Here is a 26,368-nt window from a genome sequence, read left to right as displayed (position 1 = left end):
GAACAATACAGCATAGCAACATGCCCTTCGGCACTCCAAGTCTGTGCTGACACATTTTGCCCTTCCATATTAAAACTGTCTTCATTTACAGGATATAAATCCCTTCCTATTCCCTCCCTATCCATGTATTCGTCCAGGGCAAAATAGAGGGCATAGTCTTAAAGTGAGAGGGAAAAGATTTCAAAACGATTTGAGGGGTAACAATTTCCACATAGAGAGTGGTGCATGTATGGAACAAGCTACCAGAGGAAGTGGTAAAGGCTGTTACAATTATAACATTTAAAAAGGCATCTGGATGGATATATGAATAGGAAGAGTTTGGAGGGATATGGATCAAATGCTGGCAAATGGGTCTGGGTCAGATTGGGATGTTGGTGGGTGCGGAAAAGTTGGACTGAAGGGTCTGTTTCTGTGCTGTATAACCTGGCTAGCCTCTGCAGCACACCCTGTGGATAAGTATACCCTCACTGGCTGCAATGCCTGGGTTTCTACCTTATTCCATGCATGACAGAACTCCTGAAGTTGCTGTTACCATTGCTGATATTTTCATAATCATTACCAAAACAAAAGCTGAGGATATCAAAATGACAAGTTAAAATGGAGTGGGTCTCATGCTAATAACAGTGTGAGGTCTCCATAATCACACCAATTCCAGTTTACCCAATTGAAGCCCTGTCATTTTTAAAAATTAAATCATAGGATAGTCTGATTGAAAAAGAACTGACCAGAAACGTTGTTTTCTTTGTACTTTCGAAATTTCACTTGCAGTTGGAGGTCAATGAACACAAACGTCACACTTTCTGTAATATGTATGTGTGAAATGACACTTTACTAAGAGTGCACCTGACTGGTTGAGTCCATAATATTCTCACATCACTCAGGCCAGTTTAGACTGAATGTGTCCCTGGCTGACATTGACTGATATGAGTCTCATGATTTGTGTCAGCATTATTTGTGGGGAGTGTGCCCTGGCCGTTCACACCACCAGCTTTAGCTGTGTACATCGATACATTTATGCTGATTGTGATTTCCAGGCTTCTGCACTGTACGATAATCTGCAGTTGCAGAAGGCTCTCCCACCGCAATAACATAGAGTGGTTTTCACAACTAATCAAAAAATTTATTTGAGGCAATTTCTTTAAGGTGGTGTCACTCGTAATACAGATGAGACTGGGCTGGCACCAGCTACATAATGCTGCACTTTTGACCCTGACATGATGATTATGTCAGTGTTGTACTGTTGCCAAAATCAGTGTGGTGAAAGCCTAAGGCTAGGATGTTAGTGACGCTGACTTCTGCGAAAGCAAGCTATGACTGATATTCAAACATGAAGCTTTCATTCTGGCTGTCTTCCCGCTAGTACTGTGACACTCTGACTTGTCTGTGAATGTCACTTGGGTTCTGTGGCTTTGCCTCATTGGCATTCTCTCAACTTGATCCCTATGCGCGGAGAGACTCAGACTGACTGTCTCTTTGGCACTTCACTGATTCGGACTCCATGACTCTGACAGTGGTGCTCTGTGACTGAGAAATTCTTTGTCTGGGTGCGAGAAGTAAGGTTATCCAGGTCCCTGATACCAATCTGTCTTGTCTCTCATTCACTCACCGCTGCTTTTCGTAAGTCGCAATGAAGTTTTCTCTTCAATCTTTTCTGGTTGTCCATAGGATTGTCACATGAGACGTGCTGACGGAATCCTCGCACCTCAGAAGGGTCAGTAAGTTAAACCATAAATGTGGTTTGTTTTATTTGTAAGTAATGTTGATTTTTTTCCCCCCAGCTTAAGGATTCGTCGATGTTTGTTACTTTGTCGAACGAGTTACTCAATCTGCCAAAACATTTGAAAAAAGTCTACCATGAGTTGGAAATCTGAGGGTAACTGTCTGGAATCTGAGTGGGGTCTGAGCAATCAAGACTTCCCTGTTGTCAAAGATGTTTTTTTTTAATCTTTGGTAGTTTAAAGCTCCGCCATTCTGGGTTATACAGGAGAGAAAGCAGGGCCTTCAGGTCGACCTGGTTGGATGCAATATTTTTCAAGTCAGTTCCTGGCACTGTGGCTATTGCTACAGCTGAGGACCAACTCTCTAAATGTGACCTGCCGTGATGGTGTGATATCAGCTTCTTACTAGCGTTAAGATTGTTTGTTTGGCTTTGTAACGTGACTTTCATTTTCACCCATCTTTCCAATACTGCCAACAGCCATTTTCAAAGTCGATTGTGAACTGTGGCTTTTTTTTTTCAAATAATTTTGCAATCTCCAAATTCAAAATTTTCCCCTCAGTTCCTTTCCACCCTTTCTTTTCTCCACAGAAGTGAAGAGCTCATGGATTTCTTTGTCACTAATATTGAAGCCAACTGTAACCCTGGTACACTGCTTCCTTCCCATCTGTCTTGGAAACAGGACGAACCCCATCTCTAATTGTGTTCTCCTTTTCAAAAGAGCTCCTTTAATATGTTATTGCCTCCTAAATCTGTGTGAATTTCCCCCCCCCCCCCCCCCAAATCCAAGTTTTAAACTCTCTATTTAGGTCTCTGCTCCAGTTAAAGCACTGAGAACCCTGATCAAATGCACAAATGGCATTCTCTGTAATAATGAAGCCATCGCCACCATTCTACCCAAATTCCAATGGTCTCATTTTAGTATCTTTGTGCCAGCTTTCAAACAACTTCATGGCTGAACCCTATTCTGACTTTTTTCTCAATCCTTTTCCAGCAGCCTCCTCCCATTACATGACGGAAATGTTAACAATTTTGGTGGTCACTTGCTTGGTGGCACTCACCTCTGAGTCAGACAGTTATGGAGTTGAACCCTACTCCAAAGACAAGGCACAAAAATCAAAGCTGATATTTAAGGGCAGACCTGAGTGACTGCTCCACTTTCAGAGGGCATTGCGTTTTGGATGAGATGTTAAACTGGTCTGATCTCCCTCTGGTGGATGTAAATGATCCCATAGCATTCAACAAAACAATAGAATTATTTCCAATGTCCGGGCCAACATTTATCCCTCAAACATGAAAAGAGATTAGCTAATCATTATTGCATTGCTCCTTGTCAGATGCTTGCATATTTGGCTGTCATTTTTCCGACATTACTGTTGACTCTAATCTCCAGCATCCACAGTCCTCACTTTCACCTTTTATCCCTACTTTGTATTCAAATCCTCTTGGAATGAAAGTCAACCATTTGCCTTCCTAAATGCTTCCTGCACCTTCCAATTTACTTTCATTAGTTAGTGTACAAGGACACTGAACCATTTTGCAAATTAAATGCGGAGTGTGCAGATCAATGTGAGGTGGAGCAAATTTTCTCAAAGAAATTACTTCCAGTGCTTGGGAGTCCTTTGCCCAGCATTGATATAGGCCTCTGCAATTGAAACTTACTGAAAGACCTGGATAGACTGGATGTGGAGAAGATATTTCAACTGGCAGGAGAGATGAGAATCCAGGGGCACAGCCCTAGAGCGAAGGGATGGCTCTTTAGAACTGAGGTGAGGAAGAATTTCTTCAGCCATAAGGTAGTTAATGTGTGGAACTCCTTGCTGCAAAGGGCTGTGGAGGCCAAGTAATTGAGTGTACTTAAGATAGCAATAGGTTCTTGAATTGGGAATAAAAGGTTACAGATAGAAAGCAAGAGAACAGGGTGGAAAAGCAGATCAGCCATGATCGAATGATCGGGAGATTCGATGGTCTAGTTCTACTCCTATATCTTATGGTCTTATGGTCAACTGTTAACTGCCAAATTCTATTTAGATTTGAAACCGAGTAGGTTTACATTGGTCAGGGCATTACCCTGAGAAATGAATCAGAAAATATGGCTTATTTTGTTGAATGACAATTTTCATGCTTTGAAAATGATGAAAGAATGAAACATACCCTAGGATAGCTGATGAGGAACCTACAATGTTCAGGTTTCAGTGCAACTGATTTCAGAGTTTCAAGATGTTGTTATGCTCATATCATTTGCCTCTAATTACAGAATTTAAAAATTTCAGTAGTCAAATATTTGACATTTTGCCACAAATTGTATATTTTAACCATGTTAAATCTTGATTGACTGTGGAGGTGTATGTGTACATGCATATATACATTTTTTTACACTGCAACACAATTCCACAGGCTAAACAGATGGTGTTGTATTTCATAGCAATTAATGCAGCATTGAAATGTGAACTACACTTGAAAAGAATGACACCTTCAAAAGAGAGAGCTATCTGATCTTTAACATGGCTATGTATTATTCTAACAGGTGAAATTAATACTAGCTGGCATCTGACTACAGAAGAAAAGCATCCATTCCTGGAAGCTTCTCAGACTTTCCCAGTGGCCAGCTCTAAATTCAGAGCATTGAAGAGATTTGTTGTGGCTGACCTCTAGATATCACAGGAACTTTATCCTGGACAGTTATCAAACTGCACGGGCTTCGAAGGTTTTGATGACATTTTCTTCATGCTTCCTAACTGTTTAAAAAAAGCTCTTCCTCTGTATTTTCAATGATGACTATGGTTAGCTTGTTTTCCTTCACAAGTCCTGCAGTGAAAAGGCTCCTGGGATGGAAACAAGGAGACGAGGAGGAAAAATGGGCAGAAAAGGCTGTGGATTCGCTTGTGAAAAAGCTGAAAAAAAAGAAAGGGGCCATGGAGGACCTGGAGAAAGCCCTCAGCTCACCAGGGCAACTCAGCAAGTGTGTCACCATTCCAAGGTCTTTGGATGGGAGATTACAAGTATCTCATCGTAAAGGCTTACCACATGTAATATACTGCAGGGTGTGGCGATGGCCTGATTTACAGTCTCACCATGAGTTAAAACCTCTCGAGTATTGTGAATTCCCATTTGGTTCAAAGCAGAAAGAAGTATGCATTAATCCATATCATTACAGGAGGGTGGAAATGCCAGGTATGTCTATTATGGTAGTTCATTTAATCTGGTTCCCCTGTTGCCCTGGAGATTTAATAATGAGTACTTATTACATGATAATATCAAAAGCCCAAAACCTGTCCTTTATAAAATCTCTCTGCATCTTAATGTCTCAACATTTAGTCAATATGTTGTTTTTATTTTACCTACTAAAATCATCAATATGTGTCCCTTTCAAAATTTAATTCATTGAGTAGAAGTCTGGCTTTTTCTTACACCTGTTGTTTTGGAGTTGTAGTTGAGTCTTTCCTATTTAATCCAGGATTTACATAGAAACTGGTGAGATTAGTTGTATGTTTGTCCAATTTTCCTATAAAAACTGTTTATTTTAAATACCTGCAGATCAGAAGTGGCTGCAATAAACAGCTTGTAAGATATGCAATTCTTTAATTGAAATTAAATGGTTTCCCATTTAATATCATTATCAACTGAAAATTAATGTATTATTCTTGAAACTCCAATGACTTGTTTTCAAAAACTACCAGAGCAATCCGAAGATTGAGCATAATAAACATACTTTGTTGCAAAGGATGACAATTAAAGATTGAATCATGTTCTTACTTAATTCAATCTGCAATAAATATTATTTTTTGTGCCTTGCTTTTATTATTTGCACAAAAGGATTTATTGTAAATGAATATTTAATTAATAGTATCCAGTCTTAGTTAGTTTTTAGTAAAACAATCACATTTACCAGGAGCTTCACAACACACTTGGCTGCTAAAGAATTAGTTTACTTCTCATTTCTGGTTTTGATTTAGAGTTTTGATTAACCCATCACTTTTTACTTCCTACATCTGTAATCTTTCATGGCTACAGAAATGGGACAAAGCAGATATGACCAATAGATATGGAAATTTTCTTTAAACTGGCCAAAAATCTACAGAATGTGAGTGGGGATGGAAGCCCACAAACTCAATCACATGTTACAGTCATTCGTATTCTCTGGTGGGGTGGGTTCAGGTAAGGTAGGGAAATTGGATGTTATCATTTAGTTTCAATGAGCTTCCAGGATTGATTTCTAATCTTCAGTTATCAAAGATCCCTAAGACAAAATCACTTTCACCAATGTCAAATTATTACCATGCAAATGACCAATGTCAAATTATTACCATGCAAATGTTTCCTGAGGATAAATCCTGACATTACATTGCCTTCTGGAAACAAGATTTTTGACATATAATTTAAAATACAAAACTGGGTCTGTTACCTCTTCATTTTTTTTTCTCCAATTAGTCCCACTCTCACATGGACTGTTCTTAGCTGGGAGGGGGAAGGTGTTCCAGGCTGATCATTCCGTGCTTGTTGCTAGCAATTCTCTGTGTAATGAGCAATGCACATGTGAGGGGCACCATAGCTCACATAGTTATTAAGTAATAATGGGACTTGCTGCTTAGTCTATCTTTAAATATACTTACTTTCTTATTACCATTCATTCAGGGTCAAAAGCGCTGGCAAATGAACTTTTCTCACGTCTTTACCCCTGTCACTTTGTAACCAATGGAAGATGACCTAGAACAGTTGTCTCCCTTATGAACCATGACGGTAGAGCTGAGATTGAGAGCTCAACAACTGAAGCATTACATGAATTATAGCTGAATTTATACTAATGTTGTTATGAACTTTTGTTACTTTCTTCCATTCTGTTATATGTGACATTATTTGTGGGCAGATTTTGAATGTTTACTGAGAGTGCTAAGAAAATAAAACCTTACTCAGTTCTTCTTAAACTTTAATGCTAGTCAGCTTTAGAAATATCAGAGAAAGTTTAGATCCAATATAACTGCTGTGACTCGTGCTTGTAGCTTAGGAAAAAATCAAATGATATTTAGTTATCAAATGATAAATTATTTTATTGATAAATAGGTAGTAACTCTGTGCAGTTAGAATAATAAACAACTTATTCATTAAGAGCTAATTTCAATCTCTTCTTTTGTATCAGAATTATATGCAGTACTAATAGCCATTGTGTGTATGTAAGTAATGAAAGTGTACACCATGATTAAAACTGATAAATAACTGAGCATGTTACACATACATGTCAGTTTTGTAAATGTAAATTTAATAAGTAAGATTGTTGAGACAGAGGAACAGATCAGAAGATCTTGATTCATTTCCTAATTATCTTGTTCAAATAGTCAAGGTATCACCGTTGTTTGTTTTTCCTTATTAAAAAGGTTCTTTATCAGAACTCCTAGTCAAAGTTGAATTGCCCAAAAACTTTCTGCTGTTTCACAGCGCCAGCGACCCGGGTTCAATTCCCATCTCAGGCAATTGTCTATGTGGAGTTTGCACGTTCTCCCATGTCTGCGTGGGTTTCCTCCGGGTGCTCCGGTTTCCTCCCACAGTCCAAAAATGTGCAGGTTAGGTGAATTGGCCACGCTAAATTGCCCATAGTGTTAGGTGAAGGGGTCTGGGTGGGTTACTCTTTGGAGGGTCGGTGTGGACTTGTTGGACAAAGGGCCTGTTTCCACGCTGTCAGTAATCTAATCTAAATAGGAGAAAGATCTGCTGTACATTTCCATCTGTGATCATTACACAATGGTCCCCACTGCAGCTGTTTTAGGAGAACACACTGACCCACAGAGATCAGTGCTGGGGCTTCAAACTTCTACAATTTGACTTGTACAAAGTTGACTTGTACAATGGGACTGAATATGTAGTTATGGATGTCTTGCTAACACTCAAATTGAAAGGGAATAATTGCACAGGGTAGAAGAAGAGGAATGAACGTTGGAGATAAAGGAGTACGCATGGTTGTCAAATGAAAACTAAAAACAGTTGCGCAGAAATCAACATAAGCAGGCCTGTTATAACTGTTCACAAGTAATTGAGGTGGCTTGGAACAACTACAACTGAGCCAATGATAAAATGGTCATCTTTCAGCATCACTAGCTGAACTAAAACCTTAACAGTTAAATTGACCCGGGGAAGTCTTTTGGCTCCTCCTTTTCTGAACCAGAACTCTTTGGGTCCAAGACTTGATGGCCCGGAACAAGTGAACAAAGAGCAGGAGTATACTTTTTCAGCCCTTTCTGACTGCTCCATCATTCAATAAAATCATAGCTGATCAGATTGTAACCTCAAATCTGCATTCTCGCTTACCACTGACAATGTTTCAGCCTGTTGCTGAACAAGAATCTGTCTACCTCTGTCTTAAAAACTACTCCAGGAGTCTATTTCTATCACCTTTTCAGGAAGAGAGTTCTGAAAACTCATGACCGTCAGGAAAAATTTCTTTCATTTCTGTTTTCAGTTGGCAACTCCTGATTTTTAAACAATGACCCCAGCTCTAGATTTGCATATAAGAGGGAACATTGTCTCCACATTAATCTATCAACCCTATCAACATTTTGACTAACAGATGTGTTCATGATATTGCCAAATCGTAAGTCCTTCCAAAGCCCCAATGCAGGAGGTTAAGAGTGGAAGTTTCCTGCACTTTCCACACATTAAAATTCCATGCACAGATTCTAGCCATAGGTTTTACTCCATGGCAAGTATCCAATGATGATAATGACAAGTTTACTGAAACTGCCAGCAGGCAAACAGTTAAAAGAAGGAATTACTATCTAACTCTTCAGGCGATTGGGCATATTAATGCCAGTGTTTGAAAAGGACATTGGCGCTGCAAAGATTAAAGAAAAAGCATTTGTGATAGAATTTTAAAATCACCCACAAATCTTTAATGTTGTAAATTACTATATTTTGTTTGAGCATAGGTATGCAATTAAGACTGAGATTTATAGGTAACTTTCAATGATTTTGTTGTGATACAAGAGAAAACTATGATCAAAGTCTACCGGCCATCTGAACTTGTGTGTTCTCTTACAGTGCTACCGCCTGTACTTGTGCCACGTCATAGTGAATTTAACCCGCAACATAGCCTACTTGTCAAGTTTCGCAATGTGCCTCTGTCACCTCAGAATGAACCATTGATGCCGCACAATGTTACTTTCCCAAGCTCTTTTCATCAGCAAATAAATCCGCCTTATCTGCCTTCACCAAACAACGCTTTCCCTCAATCATCGAGCAACATTAACTATCCAAGTTCTCCTGCCAGTTCTGGTTCACGAGCCTCATATCAACTCTCAGGTAGCATTTCAATTAATATTAACGGGAATTAATCTGCCACAATTTGAGAACATTTGAAAACACTTTACAGTAAATGAAACACTTTTGAAGATAAAATACTGTAAGGATTCTTGACGAAATAACAGAACATGTTTTATGAACTCTGGTACAGATCTTATAGAATTCACTGAATACTGAACCTAGTCAAAGGTTGATGCTTTTTTTTTAATTAAAAAGGGAGCAAAGTGACCCAGTGAACTACAACCTTTATTGAGGGTAAAGTTATAGAAGTCTGAGTGAAAGATAACGTACTGTAATGTTTGATTAGAAACACATTCCCAAAAGAAAGCCAATAGGCTTAGCAATCTAAATTACTACTTTCATTTGAGAGTATGACAAAGAAACGCTGTAAGAGTACAACAGTAGACCTGGCTTTCAGTAGAACTGTTGTTATAATTCCTTTTAAGGCTGGTACTGAAAATAAATACAGTGACATTCATTGAAAATAATTCATAATAGATATCTGTTTAGTTGACCATTACAACCCAAAAAATGGCAGTACAGGGATTGTCATCACCTTTGTTTGCTTTATTTTCAATTATTCATTTTAGAATCATACAAGACACTAGTCAGACCACAGCTGGAATGTTGTATACAGTTCTATACACATTACAAGAAGGACATAATTGCTGTAGAGAATATACAGAGCTGATTTAAAAGTATGTTGTCGGGGTCTGAAAATTTCAGGTATGAGGAACAACCAGATAGGTTAGTGTTGTTTTCCTTAGAGAATAGGAGGCTGAGGGGTGAATTAATTGGGGTGTTAAAAATAATGAGCAGCTTGGGTACAGTGTAAAAGGAAGACCTGGTTTCCCTGGCAGAGAGGTCAATTACCAGGGGGCACAGGAAATTCGTAGAAGGATGGTCGGCATGGACGGGTTGGACCAAGGGGTCTGTTTCCATGCTGTATGTCTCTATGACTCTATTAGAGGAGGCACGAAGAAAATGTTTTTGACCAAAGGGTAGTGGGTTTCTGGAATTCATTGCTCAGTTTGGTTTTCAAGGCAAAACCTGCATCTGCACTTGAAACCCTGTAGCCAGGAATGTCTATGGACCAGATTCAGGAAAGTGGGATTAGAATGCATAGCTAGTGCAAACACAATGGCCTTTTACTGTGCTGTAATGGTTTATTGTAAGTTAGTAATTCATGTGGATGCCTACGTACTTTATAAATATAGTAAGAGCTTCTGCCTCTACCACTGTTTCAGACAGCAAGTTCCAGATCTCTAGTTTCCTCAGTGAAAAAAATTATCATGTCTTCCCTCATGCTTCTATTACTTGAAATCTATTTCCAAATGGGTAGGGATCTCTCACTAAGGGAATTAAATCCTCCTTATACAGTCAGCCCTTCATGATTTTATACACCTCAATTAAAGCTCTCCAATAGCCTTCTCTGTTCCAAAATCAACCCCAGTTGTTTAGAAACTAAAACAAAAATGCTGGAAATACACAGCAGGTCTGGCAGCATCTGTGGAGAGAAAGCAGAGTTAACATTTCAGGTTCCTTGATCCTTCTTCAGAACTCCCAGTTATTCAATCATTTTTATTCTTAGCAATATCCTCACAAATCCTCTCTGTACCTTCATTAATGTGATCACATTCTTCCTCTCATGTGGAGAGCAGAATGATATGCTGCACTCTTACTGTGGCATCACTAGTGTTTTATACAGTTCTGTCAGAACTGCTTCATATTCTGTGCCTGACCTATTAGAGAAAAGTATCCTGTATTCTTTCTTAGTATTTTCTTTATGTTGTTACATTGAGGGTCACAGAGTGCATAATTTGAAACATGCACATGTTAAGGTTAGACTAGATTAGATTACTTACAATGTGGAAACAGGCCCTTCAGCCCAACTAGTCCACACTGACCCTCCAAAGAGCAACCCATCCAGACGCATTCCCCTACATTTACCCCTTCATCTGACACTACGGGCAATTTAGCCTGGCCAATTCACCTAACCTGCACATTTTTGGACTGTGGGAGGAAACCGGAGCACCGGGAGGAAACCCACGCAGACACTGGGAGAATGTGCAAATTCCACACAGAAAAGCATGCTTCTGAGGAACATATGTCTTTGGGCCTATGGTTCTTAAAGCTCAAGCCGCTCTTTCCTTTTATTTGTTGTTGACCAATTTATTGCTCTGATGACTCCAAAATTCCATTATGGTCGTATCATGTGACTACCACGACAGAGAAATGGATGCATGTTTATTTGTTTTTTTGTCTAGCGCTTCCTGTGTTAGATCTAACATGATTTGGCTGTTACTTTAATAAAAGGAAATTACTGTAGATACTGGAGACCTGAAATATCAACAAAACGTGCTGGAGAAACTCTGTAGGTCATGCAGCATCTTTGGAGAAGGAACATTTGAGGAATCATATTGGACGTGAAACATTAACTCTGCTTCTCTATCCACATCTGGGGAAGTGATGGCTTAGTAGTATTATCACTGCACCATTAATTTAGACGCCTTGGTCATGTCCTGGGTACATAGGTCCGAATTCTGCTATAGAAGGTGGTGGAATTTGAATTCAATAAAAATGCTGAATAAAGAGTCTAATGAAAACTATTGTTTATTGTCAGGTAAAAAAAATCTGGTTCACTAATATCCTTTAAGGAAAGAAATTGCTGTGTGATCTGGCCTACATGTGACTCCAGACTCACAGCAATCTGATTGATGCTTAACTGCCCTCTGGGCAATTAGGGATGGGTAATAGATGCTGGCTTGAACAGTGACACACACATCCTGTGAATGAATTTTTAAAAATTGCTGTCATAGTTGCTGATTTTCTCCAGCATTTTCTATTTTTATTGGGCATTACTTTACTTGTTTGGGGAATCCAAATTATTTTTAAAAGGGTCAACAGGTACATCTTATCAGATCAAAAAAGTAAAAGTTAACTTTTCCAATTGTTAATGTTGACCATGGTCTGTTTGCAGCCAAGACACTACCACCTCTGTATGGGCCCACAGACAAACAAGTGATGCGTGACATTCAGCCAATGGACATCTCAAGTGATTCCTCATTTGTTCCAGAGTTGGTTGATTGTAAAGGTAAGCCGACACACCAGTTTGTCATGCTTTGGAGATGCCAGTGTTGGACTGGGGTGTACAAAGTTAAAAATCACACAACACCAGATCATAATCCGACAGGTTTAATTGGAAGCACACTAGCTTTCGGAACGACGCTCCTTCATCAGGTGACCTGGTGTTGTGTGATTTTTAACTTTGTACACCAGTTTGTGGCACACATTATTAAGATTACGTCAGAAGTTATACACGACACCAGATTATAGTTCCACAGGTTTATTTGAAATCGCAAGCTTTTGGAGCATTGCCCCTTCATCAGGTGAAGGGGCTATAATGTGGTGTCATGTGATTTCTGACTTTGTCCACCCCAGTCCAGCACCAGCACCTCCACATCATATTAAGATTACAGCAGCAATAAACAGATCTACAGATACAGGTCACATAATAACACAGTGGAGCACAACGTCTAATCATCATACCAAACTGATCTGGGATATGCATTTACTTCATAAAATGTAGTTGGTGGAATTAGGGAAATGTAGAATATGGTCTTAAAGTTCAGGATAATCACGACATAGAGCAAATAATTTTACAATGAGATTCGATTGTCTCTTACTATTTGAAATGTAGTGTTATCGTGTCTGTTACTTTCTTGACTATGCTTTAGTTTGTTTTGAATTATAAATATTGGGAGGTATCTTGAATTTTTCCAGTTTTTATTGATTACATTTAATGTTTCTGTACTTAGGCAATTTCGATGGCTTGGGTTTGCCTTTCTATCTATAAGAGAAATGTTAGTAAATATTGTATTGATTACTTGGTCATTAACTTTGGCAGTGCTAATAGCCATGAAAGCAATTCAGTTGCTTTGATATGAAAGGGAAATGAGGGGAACTTTCCTGAACAGATTTGCACAGTGGTTAAAGTTTTCTCCTTATGGTGTGATTCAAAGTTTCACCATAAACCAACTTTGTAGCTTAAATACAGAACTATGCAGCCAAGAAGGGCATGAGATTGAATTTTCATATTTTTTGGCAGAGTATTTTTTGGTGAGATTCATGGCGAGTGGTCTGTTATGTCAAACTTTCTCATATAATCCTCTGTTCATTAACTATACAACAGGCTTCTCCCCCGCCATCTTATGCATTCATGCAGCAAGCTTGGTGGAAGCTGCCAGGACTTTGTGATGTCCACAGTGTTGGTGCCTTATTTAATTCCCAACTCTATAGCAATTCAGATGCTGCAAGTCAAAAAGTACCCTCCACTCTGCTACTCCACCACTGTAACCAAGCAACTCTACGAAAAGGACTTAAGAAGGGTCACTGGACCCGAAACATTAATTCTGCTGAGTTTTTCCAGCATTTTCTGTTTCTGCCCAAAAAAGGGAAGCTGGCCCCTGTTTCACTAACAGGAACCTGGAGGAGTTAGTGGATGGGGTGGTGGAAAGGAAGTCTGTTGTATGGCCACACCACAACCAGCCTGGAAGGAGAGAACAGCCTGTGTTAATGTGGTGTCCAGGATTAAACACAACAACCAATAGTGCTGAAAGCAGTTTAATGGCTATCTGGGCTGTGCAAAGGTAAGTACCAAGTTTTTCTCTCTGCTGTCTCTCATACTAATAGAGCAACCACTCACTAGGAATCTAACACTGCACACCAGCTTCTTACCAGCACTCATGTTGTGCTCACACATTGTTCACTAATGCATTACACATGTCCACTCAATGGCTCTTGCCTACCTCAGCCTCACAAACTACTAACCCTTCCTGTCTTCTAATTTCCTACTCACTCATTAGGGAATCCTCAACACCTCTCCTGCTCCTTCATCACTATTAACTGTTTTTCAATACACTTTCATTCAATCCCTTCTTTGTCTCATTGCAGGAAAAAATGTCTCCTAACCAATCAGAGTGGGTGAAGAACAATGGCACACATTAAGCTTCTTACCCCATATGAAGAAGAAAATGCTGCAGTTGGCCAAAGAAGAACACAACTGCTCAGTGGGTCACGAAACCTCAATGGAAACTAAACCAATAAGCTTCATTGTGCCATTCAGCTCTCCCATTACTAACATCCTTAACTTGTACAAGCTTTCAGCCCTCTTAGACAACTAGTTCCCCCTCTTCTCTTATGTAAACTCTCATGGAACCTAGCAAAGAACTACAAAGAAGAGGCCAACACTGCTAATCCTCAGCTCCACCTCCATCTCTGAGGAGGCCATCAAACAACCCTCAGATGATGCACCAATCACCTGCACCCTGCACCAGCTCAGAGACTTTCACTTCCACCCCACTGAATTCTCTATCTCGACTGGACTCGGAAGCATAATCTGGTGAGCCCACCACTGACACGTCTCTGCAGCTGGTTGAGGATGGCACAGATCAGGTCACTGGCACACAAGGAACTTCCAAAGACATGGCACCTGCTCAGGCCCAGGAAGAAGATGATTCCATTGTCTTGGCCATTAAGGACTTTGTAAAAATGCACAGACAGGCACATGAACCGCAGGCAGATTTGCCAAAGGCAGTCAGTAAACAAGATCAAATGATGGAGGAGTGCACGGTTGATGCATGCCATCTGTCTGTTTCATGTTAGAGACAAAAAAAACTGCAGATGCTGGAATCCAAGGCAGACATGCAGAGAGCTGGAAGAACACAGCAAGCCAGGCAGCATCAGGAGGTGGAGAAGGGTCCTGAAGAAGGGTTACACCCAAAATGTTGACTTCTCCATCTCCTGATGCTGCCTGGCTTGCTGTGTTCTTCCAGCCTCCTGCTTGTCTACCTCTGTCTGTCTCATGGGCAGGTTGGTGACTGTCATGTAGACATGAGTTCACTGGACACAGACATACACATAGACCAAAACTCCATCAATGTAACCATTGACAGTCAGCATCAGAGTCAAGGTGAGTGGGGGAACAAAAGGGCTTGGCCTCAGTCCATGTGTCCCTTCTTCTCAGAGAGGGTGGTGCCAACAGGCATCTACAGGGAGGAGGAGGGACAACACAAAAGACCCCCAGGAAGTTCCTCTCAGTCACACTTGGTCAACTGCAGCTGTAATGTCAAGGGGAGTCACTCTCCTATCTCATGACAAAATAAATGAATTGATAACACACAACAAAGTAACTATGAAAACCATTACAGAGATGTGGCTGCAGGATGGCAAGGACTGGGTCCTGATTATTGAGGGGTACATGATATTCAAGGGGAGTAGGAAGCTAGGAAAAGTGGAATGGTAGCATTGTTTATCAAGGAAGACTTTAATGTAATATTTAGAGATGACCGAGGTCCAGGAGATCAGAGTGTAGAATCACGGAGCTGATGAGTAGTAGAAGTCGTCACTAGTGAGAGTGATCTTCTGGTGCCATAGCAGTAACCACAATGTAGTACAAAGAATACAAGAAGAACTATTGTGCGTTTGCAATAAAGGGGAAGCCATAAACATGGCTGTTTTAAATCAACATTTAAACTGTTTAAATCAAATTGGCAAAAGAAACATAGGGTCAGGAGTAGACCATTCAGCCCCTCGATACTGCTGTGCTGGTCAACACGATCATAGCTGACCTGTGGCTTAACACCATATACCTGTCTTGGGCCTGTATTCCTTGATAACCTTGCTTAATAAAAAATGTCTCTCTAATGTTTAAATTTAATAATTGAATTAGCATCAACCACCATTTGAGGAAGAGAGTTTCAAATCTTCACTACTCTTGCATGTAGAAGTGTTTTCTAACATCTCTCCTGAATGCCCTGGCCCTAATTCTTAGACTATGTCCCTGGTTCTAGAATTTTCAACCAGTGAAAATAGTTTAACTTTGTCTACCATGTCTTTCCCGATTCATATTCTGAAATCTTCAATTAGATCACCCTTCAACGTCTTAATTCTAGAGAATAAATGTCAAATTTTCTAATCCCTGTTCAGTACTTAACCCCTGAAGCCCAGAGATGATCCTTGTAAACCTGTGTTAATCTACCTCCAGAGCCTGCTTCTTAAGGTTTGGTGTCCAGATCTACCCTCACTTCTTCAAATGGGGTCTAACTAGGGTTTTGTATAACTGCTGCATAACGTCTGCTTCCCTATACTCTAGCTCTTTAGATTATTAGAGTGTGGAAACAGGCCCTCCAGCCGAACAAGTCCACACCGACCCTCCAAAGAGTAATCCACCCAGATCCATTTCCCTTTGACGAAGTACCTAACACTATAGGCAATTTAGCATGGCCAATTCACCTGGCCTGTTCATCTTTGGATTGTGGGAGGAAACTGGACCATCCGGAAGAAATCCAGGCACACATGGGGAGAATGTGCAAACTCCACATAGACAGTCGCCCGAGGCTAGAATCAAACCTGCGTCCCTGGCGCTGTGAGGCAGCAGTGCTAACCACTGAGCCACCGTGCCACCCTTTAGATATGAAGTCCAGCATTCCATTAGCATTCTTCATTATTTTCTGCACCAGTTCATGACATTTTAAAGAGCTATGCACCTGAACCCCCAAATCTCATTGGATATCCAATGTATTTAATTTTGCTCTTTCTAACATAAAAACTATGATCTATTCCTTTTTGGTCAAAAATGGATAACCTCACATTTGCTTATATTAAAATCCATCTGCCACAACTGTGCCATTCACCTAATTTATCAATATCCTGTTAGAATTTTATGCTGTTGCCAAAGCTGTCCATAATGCTGTCCAATTTTATCAGCAGTTAATTTGGATATTTGACCTTTTATTCCATTACCTAATTCATTTATTCTGAATAATTGAGCTTCCAACACAGATCCCTCTAGGACACCAATAGTCAAGTCCAAACAATTTGAATGCTTAACCATCGTTCTGTTTCTTCAATCAATTTCCTATCCATATCAGTAATCTCACCTTAGTGAACACTTTCTTGTATAGGACTTTATCAAATGCCTTCTGAAAGTCAATATAAACAATATACATTGACTTACTTCTGTCCATCACCTTTGTAATCTCTTCAAAAAAGACTCTGAGGTTAGTAGCCTTGATAAGGAATTCATAGAGTGGTTTCAAGATTCATTCCAGAACGTGCTCCTCTAAGAAACTATCAGAGTGCAGGTTATATTAGACCTGATACTATGTAATATGTTGGGATTAGTTAATGATTTCAGAGTTAAGATGCAACTGACAATCACAATATGATTGAATGCTACACCTGTTTGAAAGAGAGAGAAGCCTAGTATTATAGAAATTTAAACCTAAACAAGGGCAACTATGTGGACGTGAAAATGAACTGGCACACTAGATTAGAGATCAAACCAATGCAGATGCAGCGCTGAAATTTGAAACTTGATCAGATGGGCCAATGGGCTGAGAAGTGGCAGATGGAGGTTAATTCAGATAAATACGAGGTGCTGCATTTTGGGAAAGCAAATCTTAGCAGGACTTATACACTTAATGGTAAGGTCCTGGGGAGTGTTGCTGAACAAAGAGACCTTGGAGTTCAGGTTCATAATTCCTTGAAAGTAGAGTTGCAGGTAGATAGGATAGTGAAGAAGGTGTTTGGTATGCTTTCCTTTATTGGTCAGAGTATTGATTACGGGGATTGGAAGGTCATGTTGCAGCTGTACAGGACATTGGTTAGGCCAGTTTTGGAATATTGTGTGCATTTCGATCTCCTTCCTATTGGAAGGATGTTGTGAAACTTGAAAGGGCTCAGAAAAGATTTACAAGGATGTTGCAGGGTTGGAAGATTTGAGCTATGGGGGAGGTTGAACAGGCTGGGACTGTTTTCCCTGGATCATTGGAGGCAGAGGAGTAACCTTATAGAGGTTGATAAAATCATGAGGGGCATGGATAGGATAAATAGACAAAGCCTCATCCCTAGGGTGGGGGAATCCAAAACTAGAGGGCATAGGTTTAGGGTGAGAGGGAAAGATATAAAAGAGAGCTAAGGGGCAACTTTTTCACACAGAGGATGGTACGTGTATGGATAACACTTGTCTCACAGCGCCAGGAACCTGAGTTCAATTCCTGCCTCGGGCGACTGTCTGTGTGGAGTTTGCACATTCTCCCCATGTCTGCATGGGTTTCCTCCAGGTGCTCCAGTTTCCTCCCAAAATCCAAAGATGTGCAGGTTGGATGAATTGGCCATGCTAAATTACCCATAGTGTTCAAGAATGTATAGGTAAGGTGTATTAGTCTGGGGTAAATGTAGGGGAATGGTTTGGGTGGGTTACTCTTCGGAGAGTCGGTGTGGACTTGTTGGGCCGAACGGCCTGTTTCCACACTGTCGGGATTCTATATCTATATCTATCAGCCAAATAGACCTCATGGAATAGGAGTTCCCTGATTGGGGCTGTTAATCTGGCATGATTAGGGAGCCCTGGCTGACAGATATAAACAAAAGTTTCGGACATCCTGTCATGCTGAGAGCTGGCTCTGAGGAAACTGGATCAACATCAAGGACTTATCGACATGTAAATAAAGAGTGACTTGGTGACAGGATGCCAGCCTCTGTGGAGTTATTTCACTGACGCTGAGAGTAAAGCACACTCCTGAAGGAATTCACTTACAACAGTCGGCTTTGAATTGGGGTAAGCATTTCTGACATCATGCCATTATATGGGAAGTTTGACTCATTTGATCCCCATAAAAGACTGGGCCTAATGTATGGAAAGAATGTGTTATTTTTTCCAGGCAAATGACATTGCAGCAGATGAAAAGCAATGAGTAATTCCCTTGACAGCTTGTGGACCCACAGCTTTATCGGTTATTTGGAGGTTTCCCTGAGGCACCAGATATTAAAATCTTTCAAGAGTTGACGGATTTAGTTATGGAATTTTATGATCCCAAGCATCCTCTAACTCTGAGACACTATCAGTTTTACTCAGCAATCTGAGAACCAGCGAATCCATTTGGGAATTTTTGACTAAGTTAAGACAACTGGCAGAGGTGTGTGACTTTAGTTTAACCCTTAATTAGATTCAGAGAGACCACATGGTATGTGAGATTAATGATGTAACTATGCAAAAGCACCTACTAGCTAAAGCCCATCTGGACTTCAAACTGGCGCTACAACTGGCTTTATCATTGGAAATACAGCAAGTGGAGCAGATGAGATGCAGGGTATTCTGATGGAAATGGACACACTTGCCAGTCCAGCTGAGCTTGGGGAAGACCACTTGAGTGAAGGCAATTGCATAGCTTTACTGAGGAAACATCCTGAACAGAGGGACTCTAGGTCAGCCCACAACAAAACCCTAAAACAAAGCCAAGCCTTGGCCAAATGGATAACATTTTCATCATGATTAGGGTGGGCAAGCCATTGTAGTTGTTACCAGTATGCTGACTCAAAATGGCAAAAGAGTCCCACTGGACCAACCAAAGCTTAAGAAAACTCATTGGTCAGTATCCAGTAGAATGCACATCCTGCATCCAATTGGGAACAGTTAAATTGTTTAGCAACCTCCAAGTCAGAACCAGTCAAAATAAATATCTCTTCAAATGATCACTTGGTTCTAATGGAGGTCGATACCGTTGAGGCTGTTTCAGTGATCGCCAAACCAGTCTTTAATAAAATTTGCTCTCGACGCCAACCTTTAAGTTTGTGCAAGACCTCAGTTAGACTGAGAACCTATACCAGGGAACCTTTACAGATTAAGGATACAACTTCGGTTCTGGTCTTTTATGAGAAGCAGCTGGATCAGTTCCCACTGATTGTAGTAAAAGGTTTGGGCCCAAGCTTGATGGGGTGAAGTTAGTTCAGAAAGATTCACTTAGATTAGTTCAACATTTTTGATTAGAAAATGACTGCCTAAGTGAAGTTCTGATTAAATACTTGGAAGTTTCTCAGGAAGGTCAAGGGATTGTCAAAGGAGCCAAGGCCATCTTGCATGTTGGCCAGGTAGCAATTCCATGATTCGGTAAGGCCTGCCCAGTGCCATTTACCTCACATACAAAAGTAGAAGCAGAAATCCAGAGGCTGGAAAGCAGAATGGGCAGCGTTGATCGTACTGATTGTGAAACTCGATGTGTCGGTTTGTGGAGATTTTAAACAAACACTAACCCACTTTTTGTAGCTTGATAAATACCCAGAATCTCCCATAGAGGATTTATATACAAAGCTGGTAGGAGGGGCTGTCCTTGACGAAGCTGGACATAAGCCATTTGTACTTGCAAAGAGTCATGTTAGTTGAGGATTTCCAGATCTATGTTACAATTAATAGGGGTTTGTACCAATATACAAGACTATCATTTGGGGTATCATCAGCCTATGCAATTTTTCAGTGGACAATGGAAAACATTTTGCAAGATTTGCCACAGGTCACCATTTCTCTTGATGATGCGATAATAACAGGGAAGGCCAATAAGGAGCATTTAGAGGACTTGGATAGTCCTTAGACGTGTCTCCCTGGTGGATGTATGCTTTAGAAGGGAAAAGTGTGTGTTCCAGGCACCCCAAGTGACTTACTTGGGCTACAGAGTAAACAAGACAAGGTTATACCCATTGGAAGATGAAGTGAGGGTGATCAAAGCTGCCTTGGCTCCCACATCTGTACAGGAGCTTAGATCTTTCCTTGGGCTGGTGAAACTAAGGAAAGTTCTTACATAACCTGGTTTCCATCCTGGCACCTTTGCATCAAGTCTTAAAAAAGCCTTGGACATGGTCATAAATTGAAGCTACAACTTTCAGGGAGATGAAGAAACAGCTATCATCCTCTGAGGTCTTGGCATAGTATGAACCCTAGCGAATTCTGGTATTGATATGCGATTCCTCCCCATTCGGCATCAGGTGGTATTAGCTCATAGGTGGCCCAATGGAATGCCCAATAGTGTATACATCCAGGACATTGGTTAATGCAGAGCATATATATGGCAGAATAGAGAATGAATGTTTGGCAGTCATATTTAGAATCAGGAAATGCTGTAAATAGTTTCACTAGTGTAAATTTGTCATAAAAATGGAGCACAAATCCCAGCTAGGTCTACTTAGAGAACAAGACAGTGCCACCTATAACTTCAGGCCAAATTCAGTGGTGGGCTGTCATACTAACTGCATATAATTACAAGTTGGAACACTGTCCAGGAGGCCAAGTAGCGAATGTGGATGTATTGAGCCATCTCTCACTGGCAGACATGATGCCACTGGTACCACCATTGGAAGAGTCAGTAATAGTTTTAAAACTTCCTGCACACACAACCAGTCACAGCTGACAATATCACACTTTGGATGGAGAAAGATCTGGTCTTGGCAAAACTGAAACAGCTGGTGATGATGGGTGAAACCAAAGGGCCATCTGAACCAGAATTGAAACCTTCTTGGCCCACAATGACGAAGAACTTTGAGCCCATGAAATGACCTGCGTAGTCGAGGTGTAACTAAATCCAGGGTTTACCCACCCATTCCCATGAATGTAGGGGAGCTGCTGGCAGTAATTTTTATTCTTGTTCAAACCTTTTTGGACCCAGAGAGACCAGATCACAGTAGAGGATGGCATATTATTATAGGGAGCAAAAGTGATTGTCCCAAGCAAAGGTCACTGTCAGATACTGGCTGAACTCCACCAGGGTCATTAAGGGGTTTCCAACATGAAGATGTTTGCGACAAGTTATGTCTGGTGCTCAGAAGTGAACGCTGACATAGCCACATTGGTGGGGCAGTGCCCAGAGTGTGAACAAGGACAGAAATTACTGCCAGCAGCTCCCCCACACTCATGGGAGTGGTCGGGTAAATCCTGGACTCAGTTACACATCGACTATGCAGGTTCTTTCACAGGCTCAATGTTCTTAGTCATCACTCAGAGTGGAAGTGCATAGAGTTCATTCGTCAAACACAGGGCCAACGATCAAAAAACTCCACAAATGTTTTGCAAGACAAGAACTCCTGGAAGTGTTGTTGACGGATAGCAGGCCATCGTTTGCCAACAGGGAATTTGGGTATTTCCTAAAATTGAATGCCATTCAACGTTTAAGCTACACACCATCCATCCTCTAATGGTCTGGCAGAAAGAGCTGTCCAAACTGTGAAGGCAAGCTTATAAAAACAGCTTACAGCTTCACTGGATACCAAACTGTCCCAGTTCCTATTTGGTCATAGAACCACCCCTCATGCAACTACAGGGATAGCACCTGCAGAGTTGCTAATGTCATTTTCCCTAAGGGAAAAATCGTAAAATCTTTGAGGTTCTGATTCTTCTATTCTCTCTGTATTTGTCCAGCTTTCTCACTAACACTCCCTGCTCAAGGGAGTAGAAAATTTCACTTAGTTTTGATCAAGTATCTTTATTCATTTCAGCCAAGGAGGCATTGAAATTACAGCAATGTCCAAATTCCCAGGCTTGTTAGGAAAGGGAGACATCAAACAGAGTGTCTGCTCATTATCACATTAAAGACAATTTTACAGAATTGTGTACCTCTCCATGCTTCTCGGCCATTATTTTGGGCAATACATGAAAGGTGGCTGCTAGAGTACTGTATTGAAAGGCTGTTGTCATGATATAAACCATAAAAATTAGTGCATTCGCACAACGAAGGAGAAATTTGGAGAATTTATCTGACAGGAACTGTGACTGATGCAAATTGAAAGTGCAACAACTGATGATTGTGCTGTAAAAACATATGATTTAGGAATATGTGCAGGTCCTTTGACCACTCCTAGCCTGTTCCACGATTCAATATAATCTTGGCTGATCTGATTGCGGCATCAACTCCATATTCCAAGCTCCCCACCCCGTTAATCATTGATTCTCTTGTTGTATGAAATTCTAACTACCTGTGCCCTCTCACTGATCCCTGAGGAAGAGCTATCCAAAGTCTCGTAAACACTGTGAGAGAAAACATTGTCAACTCTGCTTTAATTGGGTGATCCTTATTTTCGAAAGATATCACCTAGTTCCAACCTCTGCCACAAGATGGTGATACAGGGGTCATCATCAGTTATGTTCATGAGTTTCTGCTGCAAATCATTAATAGAGTGGCTAAATGTACATATATTACATGACTGACAGGATGGTAGACTCCAAAGCTGAGCAGAATAGGTTACAGGGGAATTTAAATACCTTTACGGATTGGGCAAATAGATGTTAGATCAAATTGAATGTATAGTGCTTCGCATGGGTATCAAAATCCAGGAAAGAACTGTACTTGTATCAAAAGAAAATAATGTACATGTAAAGTAAAAGAGTGTTGGGATCCTGACTGACAAAAAAAACTGAAGCTATTATTAATATCCTTTCAGCAACCACCCTATTAAGTACACTCAGGATCTCAAATGTTTAAATTATATGACCTCTCATTCTTCTAAACTCCAATGGATGCAGCCCCAGCCTGTGCAACTTTATTCTTATAAATTAATATTTCACAATATAAATCAAATGGACTTCCCCTAAACTAGCACGTGTAAATCCTTTCTTAAATAAGACTAAAACTGTACACAGTAGACTGGATGTGATCTCACCAACATTGTTTACAACAATAGCAAAGCACCCCTAATTTCATATGTCATTCCCCTTGCAATAAACAACAACATTTCATATGTCGTTCTAATCACTGCTGTATTTGCACATTAACATGTTGTGATTTGTGAACTGGACCACCAGATCCCTCTGTATCTCTGAATTCTATAATTTACCTTTATACTGCCTTTCGATTCTTCCTGCCAAAGAGAACAAATACACTTTTTCCCAAGTTACACTTTATCTACCTTTATTTGCACCCTGACTTATCCAAATTCTTTTGCAGAATCTTCGTGTCCTCTTTACAAGATACTTTCCTATCTGTCCTTTTATCATCTGCAAATTTAGCAACCATGCATTTGGTCCCTTCATCCAAATCATTGATGTAAACAATAACAGGTTGAGGCCAGTATACTGATTCTTGTGGCACACCACCCATTTACACCCTGTTGACCCAAGAATGATCTGTTTATGCCTATTCTCTGCTAATATTATATTCATACAAATATGTTGCCCTGTTGTTCTGCTGTTCCCTTTTGCCTGATAACTTCTTCCAGACCTCTATTGGATTTCTGTTGGGGACAACAGCTTCTAGGGTTAGAAACAATGGCAAAATCCTGTTAAACTATTTGAATAAAATATAAATCCGACAATGAAAATTGCAATCACAAATGTCTCTAGCTACAATACTAATTTACACTCACAAAGAATGTTTATTTTTACTACAATTTTGTATTACTGTAATGTTGATAAGTACAGATGAGACGATCCTGGAGATACGTCAAACCCTGTCAATTGATTTCCTTTCAGATTTGCAACCTGTCTGCTATGAAGAGCCAGATCACTGGTGCTCCATCGTCTATTATGAACTAAACAATAGAGTTGGAGAGGCTTTCCATGCATCAGCAACAAGTTTACTGGTTGATGGATTCACAGACCCCTCCAATAATAAGAACAGGTTCTGCCTTGGGCTTCTGTCAAATGTAAATCGAAATTCTACAATTGAAAACACCAGGCGGCACATTGGAAAAGGTCAGGTCCATAAATAAATGCTTTTTGTCTTTAAAAGGCTATTTGTTGTTAAACACTAGAATTTTCTTAGTCTTTTTGGATTTTTCTCTTCAAATCTCCTGAGAAATGTACTTACTCTTTCCAAAACCAACTTGATCACAGCAGGCATTCGTCAGGGAGAGTGTAAAAAAGGATTGAGAAATATGGGCAAGTTATGAAAAATAGTGCTAACGAATTCTCATCCTAACTTCATAACAACTTGGTCTGACAATGTGTGCCTTGGATGACACACAAGAATGCAGCACACTTAACTATGCAGTTAGAAGCAGTGTTTCAAGCTGTACCAGTGCACATCACATAAAATGAATTGCTTTCAACTGTAATGACTGTTACTATGGAAGTGGATGTAGCTTCCATTATACAAAAAGGTACTCCTCACAAACAACAATGACATGAATGTACTTGGTAATGGTGATTGAGGAACATACTGGGAGAATTCATTGTTCCTCCTCAAATAAATCTATTGGATTCCTAATGTCCACCAGGTAGTTCAGTTTAAACTATAAATTCCACCATATAACTTGACTAGAAATATAAGCAGAATATAACACATAAAATAGAACCACATAAATTCACTGGAAAAATAAACTTTTAATTAAGGGATTTGATTCTCAAGTATATATTGCTCTAAGGGTTAGCTGTAGAATTGCAAATACAGTGGGACAGCTTCGTGGTATAGTGCGTTCATATGTTGGCAACTGGTGGATATCATAGATAGTTAGAAAGCAGGGCTGCTTTATTCAGCCTTTAAAATTAAGGGTACATTTTTCCATTTTCAATTCTTGTTTGCATTATAAATTGCAAATTGTTACTCATCCTTTAACCAGAATGCAGACACAGCTGATCGGTGTGCATTCAATGAAAATTCCTAGATGTCCTGAAAAGATAGTGTTAGGTGTTCCTGAATTATTGCATGCTTTGTTGTGACAATACTCTACCATATGTAATTCAGCCTCTAGAATAGAGTGGAAATTGTTACCACTGCTTTCTAAACAGTGTGTATATAAGAGCAGATGGTATTAGGGAAAAGTTATCAATAGGCTTATTATTATGGTTTTTGATCTATTATCCTGATTGTCTGAAAGTTCAGAGAGTTAGATAAACTGTAGCTCTATACTCTTAAAACAAATCACGTAGTAAAAACCATGTTTTTGGAGTTCTCTTAGAATTCATTTTTGAAAGAAAGATTCTTATGCAAACAGATGTAATAAACAATTTATGAAAAAAATCTTCCAGGTGTTCACCTGTATTATGTTGGTGGTGAGGTTTACGCCGAATGCTTGAGTGAAAGCAGTATCTTTGTCCAGAGTCGCAACTGCAACTATCAACATGGCTTTCATCCAACTACTGTTTGCAAGATTCCTAGTGGTTGTAGCCTCAAGATATTCAATAATCAGCTCTTTGCCCAGCTTCTAGCGCAATCTGTAAATCATGGATTTGAGGTGGTCTATGAATTGACAAAAATGTGTACAATCCGCATGAGCTTTGTGAAAGTAAGTACCTAATCGTTATTATAGAGCGATGGTTTTTAAAAATTATGCATGGTTGATGATATCCAAAATGTTGGTTGCGTTGTTAACTGCTGTTAATACACTATGGAATTCATGCCATTAAAAAAATTTTTCCATTGATGCCATTTAGCTTGGTTTTCAGAAAGAATAGCTGTAAGTAACAATTAGTGGTTTTTAATCTGTTTTGTGGATTTTAATTTTTGCTCACTAGCAGCTCTATTATTTAAGAAAAGATAAGTATATAGTCATTGTTTAACATGCTTGGGAAATTCAAAGTTTGTGAGAAGATCTGTAGCT

The 26,368-nt window shown here is 40.0% G+C and overlaps 1 protein-coding gene across 4 annotated transcripts in view; it reads left to right on the top strand.

Moving 5' to 3' along the window:
• Nucleotides 1-726: 726 nt before the first annotated feature.
• The window catches only part of smad9 (SMAD family member 9), a 29,133-nt gene continuing 3,491 nt past the window's right edge, over nt 727-26,368 (top strand). The window contains exons 1-7 of one of the 4 annotated variants that reach the window (XM_043692095.1): nt 727-1,711; nt 4,245-4,424; nt 4,524-4,891; nt 8,747-9,007; nt 11,988-12,101; nt 24,300-24,521; nt 25,797-26,053. In XM_043692095.1, coding sequence (XP_043548030.1) covers nt 4,633-4,891; nt 8,747-9,007; nt 11,988-12,101; nt 24,300-24,521; nt 25,797-26,053 — 1,113 coding nt within the window. In that variant the 5' untranslated portion in view covers nt 727-1,711; nt 4,245-4,424; nt 4,524-4,632. Of the gene's footprint in view, nt 1,712-2,308; nt 3,487-4,244; nt 4,892-8,746; nt 9,008-11,987; nt 12,102-24,299; nt 24,522-25,796; nt 26,054-26,368 lie in introns of all 4 variants that reach the window. The other 3 variants (XM_043692094.1, XM_043692096.1, XM_043692093.1) reach the window with 3 other exon arrangements.

Source organism: Chiloscyllium plagiosum, chromosome 6 (assembly GCF_004010195.1).
Source record: "Chiloscyllium plagiosum isolate BGI_BamShark_2017 chromosome 6, ASM401019v2, whole genome shotgun sequence".
Classification (NCBI taxonomy): Eukaryota; Metazoa; Chordata; class Chondrichthyes; order Orectolobiformes; family Hemiscylliidae; genus Chiloscyllium; species Chiloscyllium plagiosum.
This window is presented reverse-complemented; position numbering and strand designations above follow the sequence as displayed.